Below are 19,629 nucleotides of genomic sequence, written 5' to 3'. Positions count from 1 at the left end.
GCTGCAAGCTTGTGGCAGAGGGAAGCTGTAGTTTACACCAGAAATCTCTGTGTCTTTTGTGCTCGAGCTCACTGTATTTTTCTATCATTCTTTCCCTCCAATTGTACTATCCCCTCGACAGATGATGTAGGTCACATCTCCCTTTTCACCTTCACGCTGCCTGTCAGAAAACTGTCAGAGTAGAATTTCGAGTATTTGGTGTTGAATTTATTTTATTTTGTTCAGGTTGATTTTTGGTGAGAATTAAAAATTATTTTATGCTTTAAAAGCCTTCCGTTGTTGTTTGTTGAGAGCCATAGATAGGGTGGACAACCAGCACCTTTTTCCCAGGGCAGGAGTGGGAAACACTAGAGGACATCTGTTCAAAGTGAAGGGAGGAAAATTTAGGGGAGGCATCAGGGTAAGTTTTTTAACATAGAGAGTTGTGGGTGCCTGGAATGCCTTGCCAGGGATGATGATGGAGGCTGAAACATTAGGGGCATTTAAGGTGTATGGATGGAAGAAAAATAGAGGTAGGGAGGGTTTAGTATTTTTTAAAAAAGATATATTTGGGTCAGCACAACAGCGTTGACCAAAGGGCCTGTATGGTATTGTGGTGTTCTATGTTTTATGGAGCAAGGAATCCCCATTGCATGGAATAAAACACGAAAGTCTGCAGGCGCCGTGATTGAAGTTAAAACACAAAGCTGGAGGAACTCAGCAGGTCAGACAATGTCTTTACGTAGCAAAGCTAACGATTCATAACCAATGTTCCGGGGCTTGAACCATGCTGTGATACATAGCAAGTATGTGCAAAAGGTAAGCAGGCACCTGGAGTAAACTGGAGCACCCAGAGGAAACCCACGCTGACACAAGGAGAGTGTACAAACGCTGTAAGAGTGTTGCGCTAACCACTAGTGGAAGTCCATCACTCTGGTCAAAGAGCATTCAACAGGAACTGATGGATGATCTGAAAAGAATGATTTTGAGATGGAGAAGGACAGCTGACCATTTTTGGTGTGGAAATGCTGACATTAGGATCCAGCTTTAAATGGAAATATAAAATCACAGTTGCTGGAAACTGACGAAACGGAATGAACATCTAAGGCCAAAAATGCTTCTTCAGAAGTGACAAAGGTCCTAACCATTGAGGGATCTTTACTTCCCTTTTAACAGACTCTGCCTGGCCCACTGAGTGTTTCCTGCATTGAACCCAACAATGGGCAAGAGGACACAAATGGTCGGGTAGTGGAGAGAAGGTACTCTGATGTCAGGAGTGGTTTACAGAAATAGTGGGAAAAGAGAGGTTTAAAGGAAATAAAACAAAGGCCAAGATGTTACATTAGAGCCCCCCCCCCCCCCAAACCACATGGGTGGGGGAGAAGGTTTCACTCAACTCGCTGAGCAGGCAATTCAGTGCGGACGAGTTGGGCCTGTGTACGTAGTTCCATGCTATGGCACTCTACGAACATCAAAGCAGGACATTGGCTGCTGCTTCTGGAATCCTGCCCTCTATGCACTCTGTGTGGATCAGGGGTCCAAATCCTATGCCATTGCTCTTCAATTGTACCCCACTGCCTGTGAAACTTCCTGGGTCACCCCACAGCTGTGAATACTGCTACTTTATGCAACTGCCTTGCAGGTGTTGGATGCTATTTTGTCATGTATGGTATATACTCAAGTTTTTGGGACCAATGTTTGGGTCAAAATTGGGGGGAGGGGGGTTTGGGGTTTGTCGTACTTTTATCCGCAGCAAGTATCTATGTTGTTCAAGGCGGCAGGAGCTTGAATGGGTGGGACCAGGTGGTTAAGTCTGCGCTCAGGCCACTGGGAGCTCAGATGGGCAGGCGACCGGGGCATGGATCCATGGGTCAGGACATTGGGAGCTCAGATGGGCAGGCGGCTGAGGCGAGGGTTCATGGTCGGAGCATTGGGAGCTCAGATGGGTGGGCGGCTAGGGCCTAGGAGAGAGTCTCTGGCCGGGCCGTCGGTAACTCTGGTGGGCAGGCAGCCAGGTCAAGGATTTATGGTTGGGGCGTTGGAAGCTCAGTTAGTTGGGATGTTGGGAGCTTGGATGGGTGGGGGGCCAAGGCAAGGGTTCGTGGTCGGAGTGTCAGGAGTTCCTGTGGGTTGCTAATTAGGGCCAAAAATAGAGGAGGGGGGGTGTTAACTTTTATACAGAAAATACAAGTTTTTTAGGCCAAAAAAGGGGGGGGGGGTGGGGGTCGACTATTAAACAAGATCTACTATTACACAAGTATATGCAGTAATAACCATTGATGGTGATAAGCTCCACCACAGGACCCTCCCACTATCTTCACTCTCCATTTCTTTCTCCTGCATGTAAATAACAGTCTGAGTAATTAATTCCCATTAATTTCATCCATGCAATCTGCCAGATGGCTCAAGGTTGAAAATTCCACTCTGCGGCAAAGAGGATTCTTTAACTCAGTATATTCCTGACGATTATGATCCATGTTTTGGTCTCTCTACATGGATATGATCCTCTGAAAGATCTTGATCAGATCACTGCCTGACCTTATGTTTGCTACAGGATGAACATAGAAAGTCTGCAATATTTATCATGTGAACAGCATCCACTGTGAGTACGGCCACTAATAGGAAATGATGTTCTCAGGAGGTGAGGAAAATCTTTGCTGACTCAAAGTGCGCCCAGATACCAGATGTTGTTTGTATTCATGTTCCATGCCTTCACTTGAAACTGGCAAATGACATGAAATGTTGTTGACTGTCAGAGCCAGGATTCGGCTCAAAATACACAAGTCAGAACTGGAGGAAGATATGAGTCATCCGAAGTGGATGCCTGACCGCTCGGAGGAACTGATGCCCAAGACCGTGGGGTTGAGGACAAAGTGGGTGACCCTGGAATATTTATGGGCCACCTCCAATCCCATGAGGTGAAAACAAAATGCTGGAGAAACTCAGCAGGTCAAACGGTGTATTTTATATATAGCAAAGATAAAGATACATAACCAATGTTTCGGCCTTGTAGATACATAACCAACCCAAGGGGGTTGTAAGTTAATTGGGGTATTTGAGCGGCACGGGCTCATGGACGGAAGGACCTGTTACCATACTGTATGTCTAAATTTTTTTTTAAATTAAAATGAAACTTGCTCCATTTAAAATGCCATGTTGCAACTGGCATTTTGTGTGGTTCATTTCTACTGGTTTTTTTTTTGTTTTTTATGGTACAGGTACATGATCCTTTAACCGGAACCCTTGGGGGACAGTGTGTTCCAAATTACAGATTTTTCCGGATTTCAGAAAGCCAGATTTAAACCCACCTGAATTGTGCTGCCATATCCACCCCCACCCCCTTCCAGTCTCCCTGCTGTCTCCCCCACCCCCACTTCGCCTGCCCGACTTGCGCTGCCGGTCCCTCGCCCACCCGACTTGCGCTGCCGATCTCCCCTTCCTCGCCCGCCCGATTCGCACTGCCGGTCCCCCCCTCCTAGACCGCCTGACTCGCGCTGCCAGTCCCCTCCCCCACCCCTTGCCCGCCCGACTCATGCTGCCACCTCTCTCCCCGGATTTTGCCGGATTTTGGAGCTTTCCGGATTTTAGATGTCTGCATAAAGGATCGTGTACCTGTAGTTTTAGTTTTTTTATTTTGATTGCTCTATTTGGCCTTTTTATCCTGATGTTTAGGGGGAACTACACATCATTAGACAGCGGATGACGATCTTGATAAAGATAAAATGCAGGCTTCAAATTCGTAGTTTTAAATTTTCTGATTGGAGGACCGACTATTTTCACCTCATGGTCTCAACAGGATGTGCCTAGTTCCTGGACTTCTGTCAATCACCAAAAGACAGATAGGTAAAAATGTCGTGTACTGGAAGGCCTTCGTTTAACGTGAGGGCAAGGAGTTATTAAGAGATGTGCTGGTTAAGAATTTTGTTTACACGGAGTGGTAGGTGTCTGGAAATAGGCTGCCAGGAGTAGTGGTGGAAGCAGATATGTTCATAGTGCTTTAAGAGGCTTATGGACGGACACATGAATATGCAGGGAATGGTGGGGGGGGGGGGGGGGGTGCGGATATGGATCACGTCCAAACAGCAAAGCTTTAGTTTAATTTGGATATCACAGCATGGTTAGCTTGACACCATTATATGCCAGCGACCTGGGTTCGAACTCAGTGCTGTGTGTAAGGAGTTTGTACATTCTCTTCATGACTACATGGGTTTCCTCTGGGTGCTCTGGTTTCTTCCCATGTTCCAAAGTCATATGGGGTTAGTAGGTTAATTGGTCACATGGATTTATTTGGGCGGCATGGGTTGGGAGGGCCTGTTATCGTGCTATTTTTTAAAAAGTCAAATTAATTTAGAAAAAAAATCTTGTTTGGCTCAGACACCCGTCATGTTCTTGTGTTATACTGCTCGATGTTACATGAGTGGTTACAGACAGCGACCTTAACTTTCACTGAGTTAAGAGAGAAATCAGTTAGAGAAGAGAAAAGGTCATGTTATTTAATTGTCCTGCACTTAGTACAACCTATGTATGTAAAATTAGAAAAACTACATCTCTGAGAACATGGATGATCAGCGGAATCAAACTACTTAAGCTTCTGTCACACCTTGCATCACCTGAATCTGCTTCCTCTCTAATGAATGGAGACAGGTTGATAACACAAGTGTTGAGAAAGGTTGTCTGGAGGTTTTCCTGCCATGTTCACTCCTGAATGCATCAGTCTCCTGACTCTATCACTGTCACTACTTCCCATTCATCCCCTCTGGGTGTAGAAGGCCATTCAGTCCATCATGAGCAGGCCAGCCAGAATTCAACTTTATGTTCAACTCACTTCCCACCGGTTTGTAGCCCTGTTGCTTGTTGCTCCTTCCTTCTCTCCCTTCTCCCCCTGTCCCCCACCCCACCCCCATCGTTGGTCACACTGTTCCTTGTTGACTCGCTTGTATTCCCATCTGCTGCTTTTGGTTTTATACATTTGAAATTTGCAGTTGGGCTATTTATAATTTGGTCTTTACTTTTTTAGACAATAGTCTGAAGGATGAGGGGGAAATTAATGCAGAGAACCTGTTTGCACACGCCATGTCATCTCGGAGAGAGCTGATTCCACAGGAGCCTCTGGTGAGTCCCTCGACTTTGCACGGCATGCGTTTTCCAGCCCTCTCCAGAATGTTTTGAGATGAGGGAATTGTTTTGGGTTTAAAGGGAATGACTTTGGGAGCAGAAACTTTCCAGTTTCCCTTTGGAGTTGAACTGTGACTAGTTCAAAGATCTGGAGAGTAAAACTTCACAAATATGTTGGCCATTTCTTTCCTTTTTCGGGTTATAGATATACAATCAGATGATAATAAACTTGAACTTGAGATGGTCAGCACGGTAAGCACAATGCCTTTACAGCTCCAGCAATCAGGACCCAGGTGGAATCCTGCGTTTATACATTCTCCCTGGGTCTACATGGGTTTTCCCGAGGTCTCTGGTTTCTTTCCACCGTTCGAAACGTACCTGGGGTGTAGCTTCATTTGGTGTAAATTGGGCAGCATGGACTCTGTGGGCCAAAATGGCCTGTTACCGTGCTGTGCGTCTAAATTTTAAAAATTTAAATTTAAAAATTTAAAGATTCAGGAGAGAGGACAGTTTAGAATTTTATGCTGTCTTTTCAGATTCCAGACATTGATCAGGACCCAGCTCAGGACCCCAATAATCAAGGAGAGGATGAGTTTGAAGAAGCTGAACTAGAGAGGCCAGGATTTCAAGCAAAAATAGCTGGACTGAAGGAACATCATCCACTGCTCAAGCCGAGAGCAAAGGTAGGGAAGGGAGGGTGACAGCGAGGTCACTGAAGAACAACCTGCTTAATCCAAGCAGCGGACAAAAAAAATATATATATATTTATATAGGTATGTGTATATATTATATAGCTGCTCGTCGAAATTACGAAGGTCCGACTTACGCTATATTTTATGATTTAATTTTTTTTTAGTGTGGAATAAAAGGTATTCAACATTTAATTATAAAATAGGCTTTGTTTTTGATAAATTTGCCCAACTGTAGGCTACGGTAAGTGGCCTGAGCACGTTTAAGGTAGGTAAGCTACGACGTGCGTTAGATGCAGTACTGTATCTTCTTCAACTTATGATTTTTATCAGAACATAACCCCGTCGTAAGTTGAGGAGCACCTGTACACACAATGTAACACCACTCAGTGTCCAGACTGGCTCTGGTGTTGTCATGCCGAGATTTGCGTGATAACCCTGAGGAGATTCTGAGATTCGTGGCTTAAATTCACGAGGCAGATTCAGCCACACACAAGAGAGGGGATGCAGGAAGTGCAGGCTGCATCCGAAATAAGGGAGTAATTCATTACTTTAATGCTTCTCTTGCCTGTCCTGAAAGCTGGGGACAAATACACAGCGCTGAGGCTAATGTTATTTCAAAGATGATTAGAGGAAGAGTTGTTCCTGCCCCACACACCCTCTCTCAGATCAAAACTTGCCCTTCCCACTTCCCCTTTTCTTTCATTCCTTTCCATGCCTCCTCTTTTTGTTCTTCTCATTCTCGCATTCTCTCCCCCTCACTCCTCTTTCGACATCCTTCTGTCACTCGCAATACCCCATCTCTTCTCGCTCTGCACACTCCCTTCATCCTTTTTCATCCCCTGGTTACCCCCCAACCCCCCGCCTTCCTCCACACTATTACTGGAATCGTATCAGTTGAAAAATCTCTCCAGTGCAGTGATTGTGGAATCAAGCAAGATAAATCCAAAAAGCTCCAGGGCAGGGCTCAGGCCTGTGGTAAGCGGCACAGTTAACATAGCAGTTAGCGCAACGCTGTCACAGTGCCAGCGGTCAGGACTAGGGTTCTAAACCGATGCTGTCTGTAAGGAGTTTGTATATTCTCCTTGTGTCTGCGTGGGTTTCCTCCGGGTGCTCCAGTTTCCCACCAGGAACTTGGGTGTAATTGGGCAGCACAGGGTAGTGGGCCAAAAGGGCCTGTATGTCTAAATTGAAGCATTGCCCGCCTTTTACTTCCTCTGCGTGATCTGCTGAGTTTCTCCAGCACATTTGTGTACCACAACTTTCTTTAATTTCTCCTCTCCCCTTTCTAACTCTAGAGTGTCGGTGCAAGTAAAGAAGATGAGAATGCAATGGATGAGTATCAGGAAGACCAGGAGGCAGAAAATGTAAGCAGTTGGGATATGGTTGTTTCCATCACTAAGTCCCTCAGTAGGTCCCTCGCTTGGCTCTCAGTGTATCTGAGACATCCCCTTTGCTGGGTTCCTGACACTGACGATGCTGTTGATATCATTAGACCCACCTTGTAAGCAAAATCTTAGCAGAAAGGCTTGAACTTGTTATCATGCAGAATTCTTTGTTTCTATTAAGAATTCCTTGACTTTGCTTCCACAAAGTATCATTGTAGCTTCAAAACCCCAGAAACTCCAGGGTGGATGGTAAAGCGGCTGTCTCACAGATCCAGCAACAATTCTGAGCTCCAGTGCTGTCTGTGTGGAGTTTACATGTTTTTCCTACATAAAAGATATAAGATTGAAAGAGTGCAGATAAGATGTTGCCTTCAGGAACTGACTTAAACAGGTTAGGATTTTATTCCCTGTAGTGTCAAAAAATGAGGGAAAATTTGATAGAGGTATTTAAAATTATGATAGGTATAGAAAGATTAAATGTAAGTAGGCTTTTTCCACTGAGGGTAGGTGAGATACAAACTAGAGGACGTGGCTTAAGGGTGAAAGGGGAAAAATTTAGGGGGAGCATTAGGGGAACGTCTTCACACGGAGAGAGGTGAGAGTGTGGAATGAGCTGAAGTGGTGAATGCGGACTCAATTTTAACATTTAAGAAGAATTTGGACAGGTACATAGATGGGAGGGGTATGGAGGGCTATGGACTGGGTGCAGGTCAGTGGGACTAGCAAAAAAAAATGATTCGGCACAGACTAGAAAGGCCAAAGGGCCTATTTCTGTTCTGTAATGTTCTATGGTTCCTTTGACCATCTAGGTTTCCTCCGGGTGCTCTCACTTCCTCCCACATCCCAAAGATGTGGGTTGGCCGGTTGATGCATATATGTTATACAGGAATCAGGAGGGGTTGTTGGGGATGCAAAAGAGAAGAGATGGCAGGGAAATGAATAGGATCGCTCTGAGAATGGGCATGGTCTAGGCTGGCCATATGGCTTCTCGCTATGTCATTAGGAGACATGAAAAGAAAAATGCAGTCACCTGAAGGGAAACTCTTCCTTAATTTAAATATTTGACCATTGTGGATGGCCCAGTAAGCTTACAGCGTTAACCTTTCCCTGTAACTCAGTGCCTGAAGGCAACATCTTATCTGCACTCTTTCAATCTTATTGATATCTTTAATGTAGGAAAAACATGCAAACTCCACACAGACAGCACTGGAGCTCAGAATTGTTGCTGGATCTGTGAGACAGCCGCTTTACCATCCGCCCTGGAGTTTCTGGGGTTTTGAAGCAACAATGATGTTGTCATTCAGAAGGATTATCAGTAATTAGGGGTATGAGAAATGTTTATTATAGCTGCTCAAGATATGTCTCTTGGTAGATTAAATCTAAAACACTTGAAATTCAATAAATGTTTTCTATTCTTGAATTAGAAGGAGAAAACAGGCTTTGCCCTAATATTTTGATATGTACCAACTTTAACAGCAAACTTTGAAGCCATTTCAAAAACAAACTGCGACATTGGGGCTCGTGATCAAGGCTTGGTGAAAGGGCTTAGTTTAAAGGAGCATCTTGAAGGAGGAGAGAGAGAGGTCGAGGGGAATTCCAGAGTGGAGAAGGCTTGAATGGGGTAACTAAATTCATGAATTATGTAAATTAGAGGAACGCTGATGTCCTTTTGGCTGGGTTGGGGGTGGTGCGATGGTCGGGAAAGAGCACTAGAGACATTGCAGAGGGAAGGATGAGCAAGGCCTTGAGGGATTTGAAGATGAGTAAGAAATGATGAGCTGTTGGTGAAGATCAGTAAGGACAAGGGGGGGTGATGAGTTGTCTGGGACCTGGCATCTGTTAAGGCAGTTGAAAGGGAGTGAAAACTGATCAGTTCTGTGGGAGCTCTGGGCATAGCCATTTTCCATTGAAGTGAGGGGAAAACAAGAATGAAAATCTCTTGCACCACATTAGCTTAGGAACAAAAGAACTAAAACTAAAAGATTTCACAAGGTCAGAGACGAGTTGAAAGATTGGCCAGACAGTTGGCGATTTAATGTGGAAAAGTGGGCTTGACATATTAAAGAAGGAAAATTAAAAATTGGAAAACCGGTGTGAATCAGTAAATACAGTAGTAATGTTTAAGAGGCTTCTGGATAGATACTCAAATATACAGGGAATGGGGGAATATGGGTCATGTGCTTTGGTTTAGAGCAGAACAAAAAAGTTTTTGTTTAATTTGGACATCATATTGGGTGCAGGTATGTGGGCCAGAGGCCCCGTTCCTTGGGTGTGCTGTTCTATGCTCTAAGTAAAGAAACCATAGAATTCAAAACCATAATGACCTGAAAGGATTGGTGCTGTTGGGAATAATGGTGTGTACATGGCTCTCTATAGTAGTTATAGGTGAAATTTCAGATAACTGGATTTATTTTTGTGGGAAGCCAGGAAGAAGTGATATTTGGGAAGGTAAAATCAGGCAGAACTTTGATAATTGGAATAAGAACATGACAGCTGTGAGAAGCCATCAATTTAAAATGGCCGTAGGAAGAATTCTTCATGCAGAGAGCAGTACTGGAAGCAGAGAGGTAAAACAGGATAAGATACCTGAAGGCAAGAATGATGGAGAATGGGGTAATGGAATTAATTTTAGATTGCTCTGGAGTTTGTCAGTGACGCTGAGTCTTCTCCTTTGCAAGCTTCAATGGCCTCTTACTCCTAGTTTTGACCTTAAAGGCTGCTATGATTTGTGTGTATGTGAAGCAGCACAGTGTTGTAACATTGATTGAAGTAACGATCACAGCAGATTACCGTAGGTACTCAGTGTGAAGTATGCATCCCATCAGCAGAGAGGGACTGTACCTCTGCATTTTAAATCAGATTTTATAATATCAGTTTGGGATGGACTCTTGCATTTGGACTGTTTCATGTTGTGTACCTTTTGGGATAGGAGGACAATGGAGGCGAGATGGATGATGACCATGAAGACCCTGACCTTGCCAACAAGGATGACATTGAAGAGGATGCTGGAATCCCAGAAGATGAAGCCAACAAGGAGGAAGACTACTGAATCCAGATGCAGACTGAGTTGTATGGACTTCAGGTGGTTTCCTCTTTCAGAAGTGAGTAAAGAGCTGAATTAAGGGATGGAGGTGTTGATGAGAGCAGATCCCATCCCAACGGATTTCTCTTAACGTCGTGAGCAGCAAGACTGAGGCAGACCTTGTATCAGAACTTTATTTTTTCCATTTGACCTCCTTACAGACACCTTGACCCCAACGACTTTGTCTAACAGAATGTGTCAGTGGGGCTTGGCCTTATCTAAGCATATTATTTGTCCAAAGGTAATGGACTATGGTGACAGCTTCAGAGAACAGTTGGAACCTGAATACCGTCACATTATTGGTCCTGTTTTGAATGAAACAGAAAGAGCAACTAAACAGATGGTTCAGTGGAATAAAATGGGCATTAAAATTATAATTGTGTAGTGCGCTGTGTCCATCTCTTTAGTGTACAGCAGAGTGTGTATTGGATTCTTCACACCGTATCATTTTGTGAAAATATATATTTTCTACTTGGCTGCAATTGAAAAGAAACAGATCACTGGAATCTCTGAAGAAGGATTGATTCCTTGAAGATGGCGAAGAAGAAAAAGGCCTTTGGAGACTCTGGTACAATGAAGAGTGACTCTTTTGACCTCTGATCTTGATCTTTGCTTCTTCACAGTACATTTTGCTGTGCCTGCTCAACCTTTTTTTTTAATGGGAAATCCCAACGATAGGCCACTTCACTTTTTACATTTTTTTTTGTTCCACAATCCATAAACTTATAACCCCAAGTTCAGTATCACCTGATGGCTGGTTCCACTTGCATTCCATTACTTCAGCAGATGAATGCCTTGACTTCTACATTAACATAAAACCATAGTCCCCCTCTGCTGCTGCCTGGTGTTTTCAGCATCATTCCTGAACTGGTCAACAGCACTGACTCCCTCCTTCTCTTGTTCCCTCCTTCTCAACTGGTGTAACTGAATGGGAACAGGGTATCTATCCTGTGTGAATAGGTCCATTGCCATGTCTCGTGAATCCAGTGAGAGCATTAAAAATGAGGTCTTTTATCAAGTGTTCTAACTGAAATGTTTCAATGTTTTTTTTAATTCTTCTGTAAAGTTTAAAAAAGGAAGATTATATGGGAGCTTCAGATACAAGACCAATAATGCACTAACATATGTAAGTGCAAGCGATGGTGGAAAGTGTATTACATTATGTGAGGGTATGTGTGTGTGTGTGTGTGTGTGTGTGTGTGTTTGTTTGTATACATGTTTCAATATGGCATATGATACTGTCTGCTTATAAATTCTAAAGCCAGGTGCCTTTTAGAGCTCTCATGCAGCAAACACTGCCTCCCAATAACCCAATCATTCAGGTTCCCCAATATGACGGTGTATATCAGAAATCTTTTATGCTGTGTAGAGTCTTTACAAGATATAAATATTTAGGTTGTTTATATGTGAAATAAAACCATCGCTGTATGGTATGTTTGTGTGTGTGTGAGAATGTGCACATGATTATGAGAAAAAGAAATTGGTATGTTTTCAATCATCTAACAGGTAGGAAAATTGGGTCTGATTTTTCCTCATCTTGGGGAGTTATTAGCCAAGCCAGGTCAACGACAAAAATATTTCGAGCATTACGTTAAGTAAAGAGGGGAAATCTGTGGATGATTTAAAAAATTTTTGATAGAATGTGTGTGTCTCCCCCCCCCCCCCCCCCCGGAACAGTTGGGGTAAGTGTGAAGATTATATGTTTGTTGAGGGATGAACATTGCTTCACATCCCACAGAGAAAGTGGGAACTGGAATTGTAGAAGTTGATCTAGAAGTTATTTTTCGGTGAAAAAGAGAATACTGAGCGAGGATGTGAAAAACTAAACAATGGTTATTGGTTATATCTGAGGGACGCAGGATTGGCTGAAGACTGGAGGGACAACTTTCTCTGAGGCTGTATTTCAGAGAAGGTAAGATATAGGGCATGTTTGCTTGTTGTCAATTGTTAATGAAACTATCAGTCTATTATTAGAAGACCAATCGGCATGCTTATCGAAAAGTCAAGTGACGGACTGTTTGTGTTCCTTCAACGAATTCTGGTAAATTCATTGACAGTGGTTCATTAATACCTTGAATAGAAAATGAGAGCCAATGAAATGGTCTTCATTGGGTGGAGAGGGATGCATGGAAAGCAAGGGGTAATATTGTTTGTTAGACAAGAATGAATAACATCCAGCATTTGCGCTAGTTACTAAAAATACAACCTGCCAGTATTTGAGATTCATAGCAAGTTGGGAATGCAGTAAAATTGGATTAAGTTTGGGAAAAGTCCAGGGAAGGATGAGAATACCAACAGAAAGATGAAACAAATAACGGAGTTCTGATGAAAGATCATGGGGCAGAAACGCTCATTCTGTTTCTCTCTTCATGACCTGCTGGGTGATTCCAGCATTCTCTTTTTTTTGAAGGGGCATTTTTGAGGATGAGTGGGACAGAGGTTTGTAAGCTGTCTGATAGAGTGCAAGATGAGAATGATGTACAGATATAGGTCATTAAAAGTTGCAAGGGAGATAGTGTTGGGGCAGCATGAACAACGCTGTGGCAGCACCAGTGACCCAGGTACGAACCCGGCGCTGTCTGTAAGGAGTTTGTACATTTTCCCCTGGTCTGCATGGATTTTCCCCTGGGTGTTCCAGTTTTCTGCTCATGCTTCAAAGCTTATGGGGATTGTAGTTATTTGGGCAGCATGGTCTCATGGGTCAGAGGGCTGAAGTAAAAAAAAATTAAAAAGTAGATGAGACTCCAGTTTTCATTCCTAGTGACTCTGAATACTTAAACAACAAAATCAAATTAGATTTGATCAAGATCCTCTGGAGTTTGCATAATTTGGAACATCATTACATAGGGGAAATAAAACTCAATTGATTCACTCAGACGTTGCCAATGTTTAGGGATTGTAATTATGAAAGGCATTTGAGAAGTTGGAATTTTTCCCCCAAATTTTAAAAAGCAAGATATAAGATAGATTGTGCCTGGATTTCTTGCTCATCAGCCAAATGTATTAATAGAATTAAAGTGTAGTTGAGCAGTAGTTTTCCATTCTTGCTAATTGGATCAAAAGAGCAGGATACTTTTTATCCCTGCTGCTGATCCAACTCGTCAAACTCGAGTTGCCCAGCCAAAATTAGGGGATTATTTTGCTTAGCCCCAAGGGGATAGGTTTTGCAGAGTTGGTACAATGAATACCTCTTGAACAAGGGTTTGTCAGGGTTCATCAAAGACATTGCCAAAGGGGAAATGTTGCCAAAGGGGAAATGCTGCCAAAGTTTACACCGAACAACAAATTTTTGTTGGTTTGCTTCCTGAAGAAAAAATGGGATTACGATGGGCAACTTCAAGATGAACACAAAGCTAATTTCAGATGTGCTGTATCATGCAGGAAGTTGGAGAAACATTAAATTAAATTTTATTGAATTTAGCCTGTTTAATCGCATAATGATTGTGTTAGTTCAACTGACCTAAAAATGTTTTGGTTTAATCGCATAATGATTGTGTTAGTTCAACTGACCTAAAAATGTTTTGGTGCTGATTTTTGTTTATACTCAGCATCTGATGCCTCTCATGTCAGTGTCCAACAGTAGTCAGCCATAATTGCTAGATTCCAGTTGCTCTGATCCCACTTTTCCATGTTTGCAATGTCCTGGTGAAACCTTCCCCCAGATTCGTCACTGACTGCACCAAGATCAGGAGGGAAAACGTCCAAGTACGAATGCAGAAAATGAATTTTCAACAACATGTGGCACTTTGTGGTTTTGTATGCTTAGACTCAAAATGTGACAGGAAGCCACAAAATAGGTCAGATATATTAAAAAAAGGTATATAGGAAAATTTTTATGTGATTTTTGGATCAACAGCCCAGAATCCATTAAATATACCCAGAAGTGTTCAGGAAGCAAAATATCTATTGTCTAGTGTTATTTATGTAGCTTGTGGCATTTTCTCATGAGTCACCACTAACTCATTGGAATCTGGGTCCTGCCCCATGTGGAAGGGTTGTTCTGATTAACTGTCCTGATCTGTGGGTGCTGCCTGGCCTGCTGAGTGCACGCAGCATTTTCAGTTTGTGTAACTGCAGTATTTTTACTCTGACACGGAGGCCAAACTCGAAGAGCTGCATTTGGTTGAGATTTCCATCACAACAGCCAGGCTTTTCACCGGTTCTGCTGTTTTAGCTGGAGAATGCTGATGTTTTATTGTGAGAGGTGCTTTAGTCTTTTTTTCAGCCACTCATTAAATGAAATGACAAACTGCCAGAATTTTTTTGTCAGGTGCTTTGTTGGAAAGGTTGGAACAATTTTATGAAAATAGTATTTCCCTCATTTTACATATATACTGTTTTCCGGCTGCTCTATCACAAATTCAGTGAGCAATTTCTACTTATTTTTAATTTGCAGTGAATTATGACCCACTGCTTCACAGTGCCTCCAAAATTTGTCCTCACTGAGGGATGGGGTGGAGAATGTTGGATATGAGACTGGGATGAGGATGCTTACAGAGTCCTGTTGGCTTAAGCTACTGTACAGCAAAAAATAACTGGTGCTGAGGTTTTGAAAAAAACAATAACGTGCTGAATTTGGTGCTAAATCTGGAAAACTGCAACAAGCCCAGACAGAAAATGAGGTGCTGTTATTCAAGCAAAATATTTCTGTAACAATTGGGTCGAGAGCAGTGATTCTCAACCTTCCCTTCCCACTCACATCCCACCTTAAGCCATCCCTTACTAATCTCAGAGCACCGATGACATAGGAATTACTTAAGGTGGGATGTGAGTGGAAAGGAAAAGGTGGAGAACCACTGGGCTAAACCTTCTTGACTGCACACCGATAACTCTTATTTTTCTTGCATCCATGCCAACCATACCAGGCTCCACCACCACCCCTGGCAATGCATTCCAGGCCCTCTTTAAAAAAAATGTACCCCTGACTTCTCCCCTAAACTTTCTTCCCCTCACCTTGCACGAATGTCCTCTGGAATTTTTGACTTTCTCCCTGGGGAAAAGATGCTGCTCGTAATCTTGTAGACCTCTATTAAGTCACCTCTCATCCTTCTTTGATCCAAAGGGGAAAGCCCTAGCTGTGTCAACTTTGCCTCAGAAGACACGTAATAAGATGTTCTTTGGAATTCCTTACCCAAGAAGACCACAGGGGCTCCCTCATTGACTGTGTTCAAGATAGAGATATTTAGGTAATCAAGGGATTTGGGGTTAAAACAAACCGCTGGAGGAACTCAGCATCCAAGGAAGGAAATGAACAGTTGTCCTTTCAGATCAAAGTCCTGCGAGAGGAGCGGGAAAAGTAAAGGTTCCATTATTGCCATGTAATACTACATTTTAGAATGTAACATACATGAAATTCTTTAACTTTTGTCTACTGTATGGAAGGCAGAGTTGCCACTTTTGTCCAGCGCCCCTCACAGTAATGAGGCCCCATCGAGGAACAAACGCGCAACCCCTGCTTTACAAGACCACAGCTCTAACCGCTGAGCTATCGGAGCCTCTTAGATGGGCAGTGTAAAAGGGAGGGCAGGGCCTAATGGGTGATAAGTGCACCATGGAGAGATAGATAGTAAACAACTGAAAGCAGGTGGGTGAAAGTGAGAGACAAGGTGGATAAAGGGGGCATAGATAGAACCAGGAAGTGGGAGAGGAGATGGGAGGGTGACAGCTGCTGAAGGAAGGTGATCAGGGGAACCATGTAAAAGGATGGTGCACTGACCGGTACAATAGAAGAGGGGAGAGGTGAGTGGGTGGTGGGTAGAATGGGCAGAAAGGGCTGTGGATGACCTAGTTGGATGTGAAGAGAAAAGGAGTGGAAGGAGGTTACTTGAAATTGAAGACTTCAATATGCATGCCATTGGATTGGAGACCCGAGCGGGTAAATGTAGGAAAGTGGAGTTAATGAAAAAAAAAATCTTATTGAATGGTGAGACGCAAAGGATCAAATGCCAGACACTTGCTTCCATTTTCTGTTTATATATCCGTTCATACCTTCATGTTGAAGTGTGAATGTGGCAAGCTAATTGACTGGTCTCAGTCAGGACAATATGAAGCCGCATCCACCAGCTCCTAACCCACAGCTCCATAATAAACTAGGATGACAAAAAAAAATGTTTGGAGAAAAAAAATACTCTGCCAGGGGAACTTCCATGCTGAACGCTCAGCCCTGGACCCTCCTGCAGAGGAACAGGTCGAGGCAACAGCACCATTGGGAACAAAGAACAGTTTGGTTTTATCGTTCAAATTGAGGGCCGTTCTTTTACGGACCTAACTTGTCTGTAACCCACTCAGAGTTAACTCCACAATCAAGTTCAAAATAAAGAAGTGCGGAATACTACTAGATTGAGTGGGTGAGACTTCATGGCACTTGCACTGGGCGAGGGCTCTGGAGCAAGGCGGGTCACTTGGAGCGGGGGGGGGGGTGCGGGAGGGAGAACAGGGGGGGGCCGCGGGAGGGAGAACGGGGGGGGGAGGAGTGCGGGAGGGAGAACGGGGGGGGGGAGGAGTGCGGGAGGGAGAACGGGGGGGGGGGGAGAGTGGGTCCAGGAAGGAGATGAGGGGATTCAGGGTGGGGCAAATAGGGCGAGCCCCGTCGTGCGGTCCGGCCAGTGTCGCTGGACTGGGCGGGCGGGAAGAGGCGAGTGAAGGTGCGACTGCAAGTGGCCAGGCGCAGACTTGGTAATGCAGTCGCGGCGCGGAACGGAGCCCGCCGTCAGCCATGCACTCCAGGCGCTGCTCATAAGGGAGGGAGCTTCGACACGAGTTGCTGGGCTCTGACAACTCCGGCCGATTCCGCGCTGCGACCCTCCGGAGAAGGTGTGCGTCTGGGCTGGTTCCAGCAGCGTCGCCGGCTCGGGCTGGGGACCGAGGGCCAGGGTCCGCGAGGCTCCCTGCAGCCATCCCGAGCCCCAAGGACACGGAGATGGACTGAAAGTCAAGCGGGTGACCGACAGCGCTGAAGCGGAGGATGTGAGACGTTCCGGGGGGGGGGGGGGGTGGTGAGGAGCGAGAGAGCCGAGAACCGGTCAGGATGCCGCCGCTGATGCTGCTCTTGCTCCTGCTCCACGGCCGCAGCCCGGCCGCCGGCTCCTGGAACTCGACGGAGCGGGGAGACGGGGAGCCGGAGTCCGGGGAGGAGACGGGCAGCGGAGAAGCCGCCTGCGCCTACAAGGTGGCGGCGAACGGGAGAGGAGGAGCGGAGCGGCTGTGTTTCCGGAGCCGGGAGAGCGGGTTCCTCTGCGGCCCGGGCTTCTGCCGCCTCTACCGCTCGGGCCGCTCGCTGGTGGCCAACGTGCTGGCGAACGGCAGCGTGTTCCTGCAGTGGCGGCCGGCCCGCTTGCGGCACCTGCGGGGCTTCAGGCTGAACTGCAGCTGGAGCGGCCTCTACACCCGCTTCCAGTGCGACAGCGTGCAGCTCGGCGCCGCCTGCCGCGACTACCTGCTGGGCAGCGTGCACGACAGCGTGGACTACCGCATCTGCCTGCACACCCTGTACAGCGACGCCGGCCTGCGCGACGAGGACTGCCTGCAGTTCAGGGCCGAGCCCGCCGGCATGCAGGACGTTGTCATCGCCATGACCGCGGTCGGCGGCTCCATCTGCGTGATGCTGGTAATCATCTGCCTGCTGGTCGCCTACATCACCGAGAACATCATGCACCCTGCCCTGCCCCGCTCCTCCGCCAAGCGGGGCCACGCTGACCACAGGCCGGCCACGTAGAGACCGACAGGGGGGCAGGAGGATTTCAGATTTACCCTGACATTCCTTCTCCTGCAGGCGAGCCAGAATTACCACTTGCGCTGGGCCACCTGATGGATTTTGGGCTGCTGATCACTTTAACATTTTGCTTTCAAGTACCTCTTTAGATATGACCCTTTTTTCTGTGATTTTTAAGTCCTCTTTCCAGCATCAGGTGGAACATGTCCATGAAAATTCATCTGCTGCATTTGCACTTGGTCTTCTTCCCTGCTGATCTCGGTGCAGTCAGTGACAAACAGGGTGAAAGGTTTCACCAGGACCTGGCGACCATGGAAAAGCTGTATCAGGGGCAACTGGAATCCATCAATGCCAGCCTACTATATTGTTGGACACTGAACAGAGGGGCCTCAGATGCCTAGTCCAAACGAAAAGCAGCAGCAAAACATTTGTAGGTCAGTGGAACGCCATGTTTCAGCATCATTATGCGATTAAATGTGCAATCAAGTTAATTTAATGTTTCTCCAATTTCCGATGTGATGCAGCAAATCTGAAATTATCGGTGTTCACCTTGGAGTTGACTATCATAATTCCCAATTTTATTTCAGGAAGAAAATCTTTTGGGAAAAAGTGCAAAAACAAAAGACTGTACTCAACGTACACCTATAAACAAAGTGCAACACAGAGAGGAAAAAAAAACCAATACATTAAAGGTCCTTCAGCCGCTCCTCTGCGTCCCGAACAAGAGACATTCGTGGAGGGAGGAGGAATGGGAGCAGGCAAATGTTTCCTCATTGTTGTTCGATGCCGCAGACATGTCAGGTGTGGTTGAGGGGAGAAAGGGGGTTCAGCTTGGTTCAACCAGAGCAGCAAATGCCTGTCGCCTCAAGCCTGATCTCTACTTCATTCTGAACTCCCCTTCTTGTGTTAGAAGGTCACTTAAACGATTAACCTGCTGCAAAACGAGCCAGGACATCACTCTGACCTAAGCACAAAAAATAAAAGTTGGAAACCGTTTATCTCTTCGGATCAACATGCGTGCTCAGTTGAATTTTTTTTAAAGGTTTATTTTGAATATTTATGAGAAATTATTCATGTATTTATTGGTTGTAGGAAATAAAATGGCAAGCATTGACTGCATCGTTTGGTATCTGGGATCATTGGTTTAATATTTAGACAATAAACACAAAACTGCAGACTCTGTGATTGTAGTTAAAACACAGAAATGCTGGAGGAACTCAACTGGTCTCCAGCATTTCTGTGCTTTAATATTAAGCATATCCAGGAGATCACAGTTTGAATTCTCTTTTAGAGCTTTCCTCTTCGCTTGTGACATCTGCAAGGTCGCTGTGAGACTGGGAGGGAGTGACTGTTTAAATGGAATGTGGTGAGAGCTTGTTACAGTCTTGCAACCTCTGGATGCGTGTGATGAGGGATGAATGATAAGAAGAGGCAAACGCGAAAGATTAATTGGGGAGAATTGATTTAGGGACAGATGAGAGATCAAAATGCAGAGTCAGACAGGAAGGAAAAGAGACGCAAAAAATCATTTAACACAGATTTGGTGAAGTAAAGAGGAATGTTACTGGGTTTATTATGTTTGCACCCACCACCAATAGCTTTGATGTGGTAGCTGACACGTTTTTACCAGTGTCCATTATAAACTGTTTTCTGGTAACCCTGCGC

At 45.0% G+C, this 19,629-nt stretch overlaps 2 protein-coding genes across 10 annotated transcripts in view; both read left to right on the top strand.

Annotated features, from left to right (window-relative positions):
- Positions 1-10,630, top strand: part of LOC138754484 (Golgi integral membrane protein 4-like) — a 97,869-nt gene extending 87,239 nt beyond the window's left edge. For all 9 annotated transcript variants that reach the window (XM_069918815.1, XM_069918813.1, XM_069918816.1 and 6 more), the window contains 4 exons: positions 4,997-5,091; positions 5,631-5,777; positions 7,082-7,150; positions 10,101-10,630. In XM_069918815.1, the coding sequence (XP_069774916.1) occupies positions 4,997-5,091; positions 5,631-5,777; positions 7,082-7,150; positions 10,101-10,220 (431 nt within the window). In that variant the 3' untranslated portion in view covers positions 10,221-10,630. The remainder of the gene's footprint in view (positions 1-4,996; positions 5,092-5,630; positions 5,778-7,081; positions 7,151-10,100) is intronic.
- A 6,181-nt stretch (positions 10,631-16,811) lies between these two features.
- On the top strand, positions 16,812-19,083 carry fndc10 (fibronectin type III domain containing 10). The gene is made up of 2 exons (XM_069915305.1): positions 16,812-18,398; positions 18,552-19,083. The coding sequence occupies exon 1, from the start codon at positions 17,281-17,283 to the stop codon at positions 17,965-17,967; it is 687 nt and encodes a 228-aa protein (XP_069771406.1). The 5' UTR covers positions 16,812-17,280; the 3' UTR covers positions 17,968-18,398; positions 18,552-19,083.
- The last annotated feature ends 546 nt before the right edge of the window (positions 19,084-19,629 follow it).

Source organism: Narcine bancroftii, chromosome 2, assembly GCF_036971445.1.
Source record: "Narcine bancroftii isolate sNarBan1 chromosome 2, sNarBan1.hap1, whole genome shotgun sequence".
Classification (NCBI taxonomy): domain Eukaryota; kingdom Metazoa; phylum Chordata; class Chondrichthyes; order Torpediniformes; family Narcinidae; genus Narcine; species Narcine bancroftii.
The sequence above is the reverse complement of the archived record's forward strand: the minus strand, read 5'-3'. Positions and strand labels throughout refer to the sequence as shown.

Coding starts and splice junctions, on each gene's coding strand:
- fndc10 (XM_069915305.1), top strand. CDS start 17,281: ATGCCGCCGCTGATGCTGCTCTTGCTCCTGCTCCACGGCCGCAGCCCG.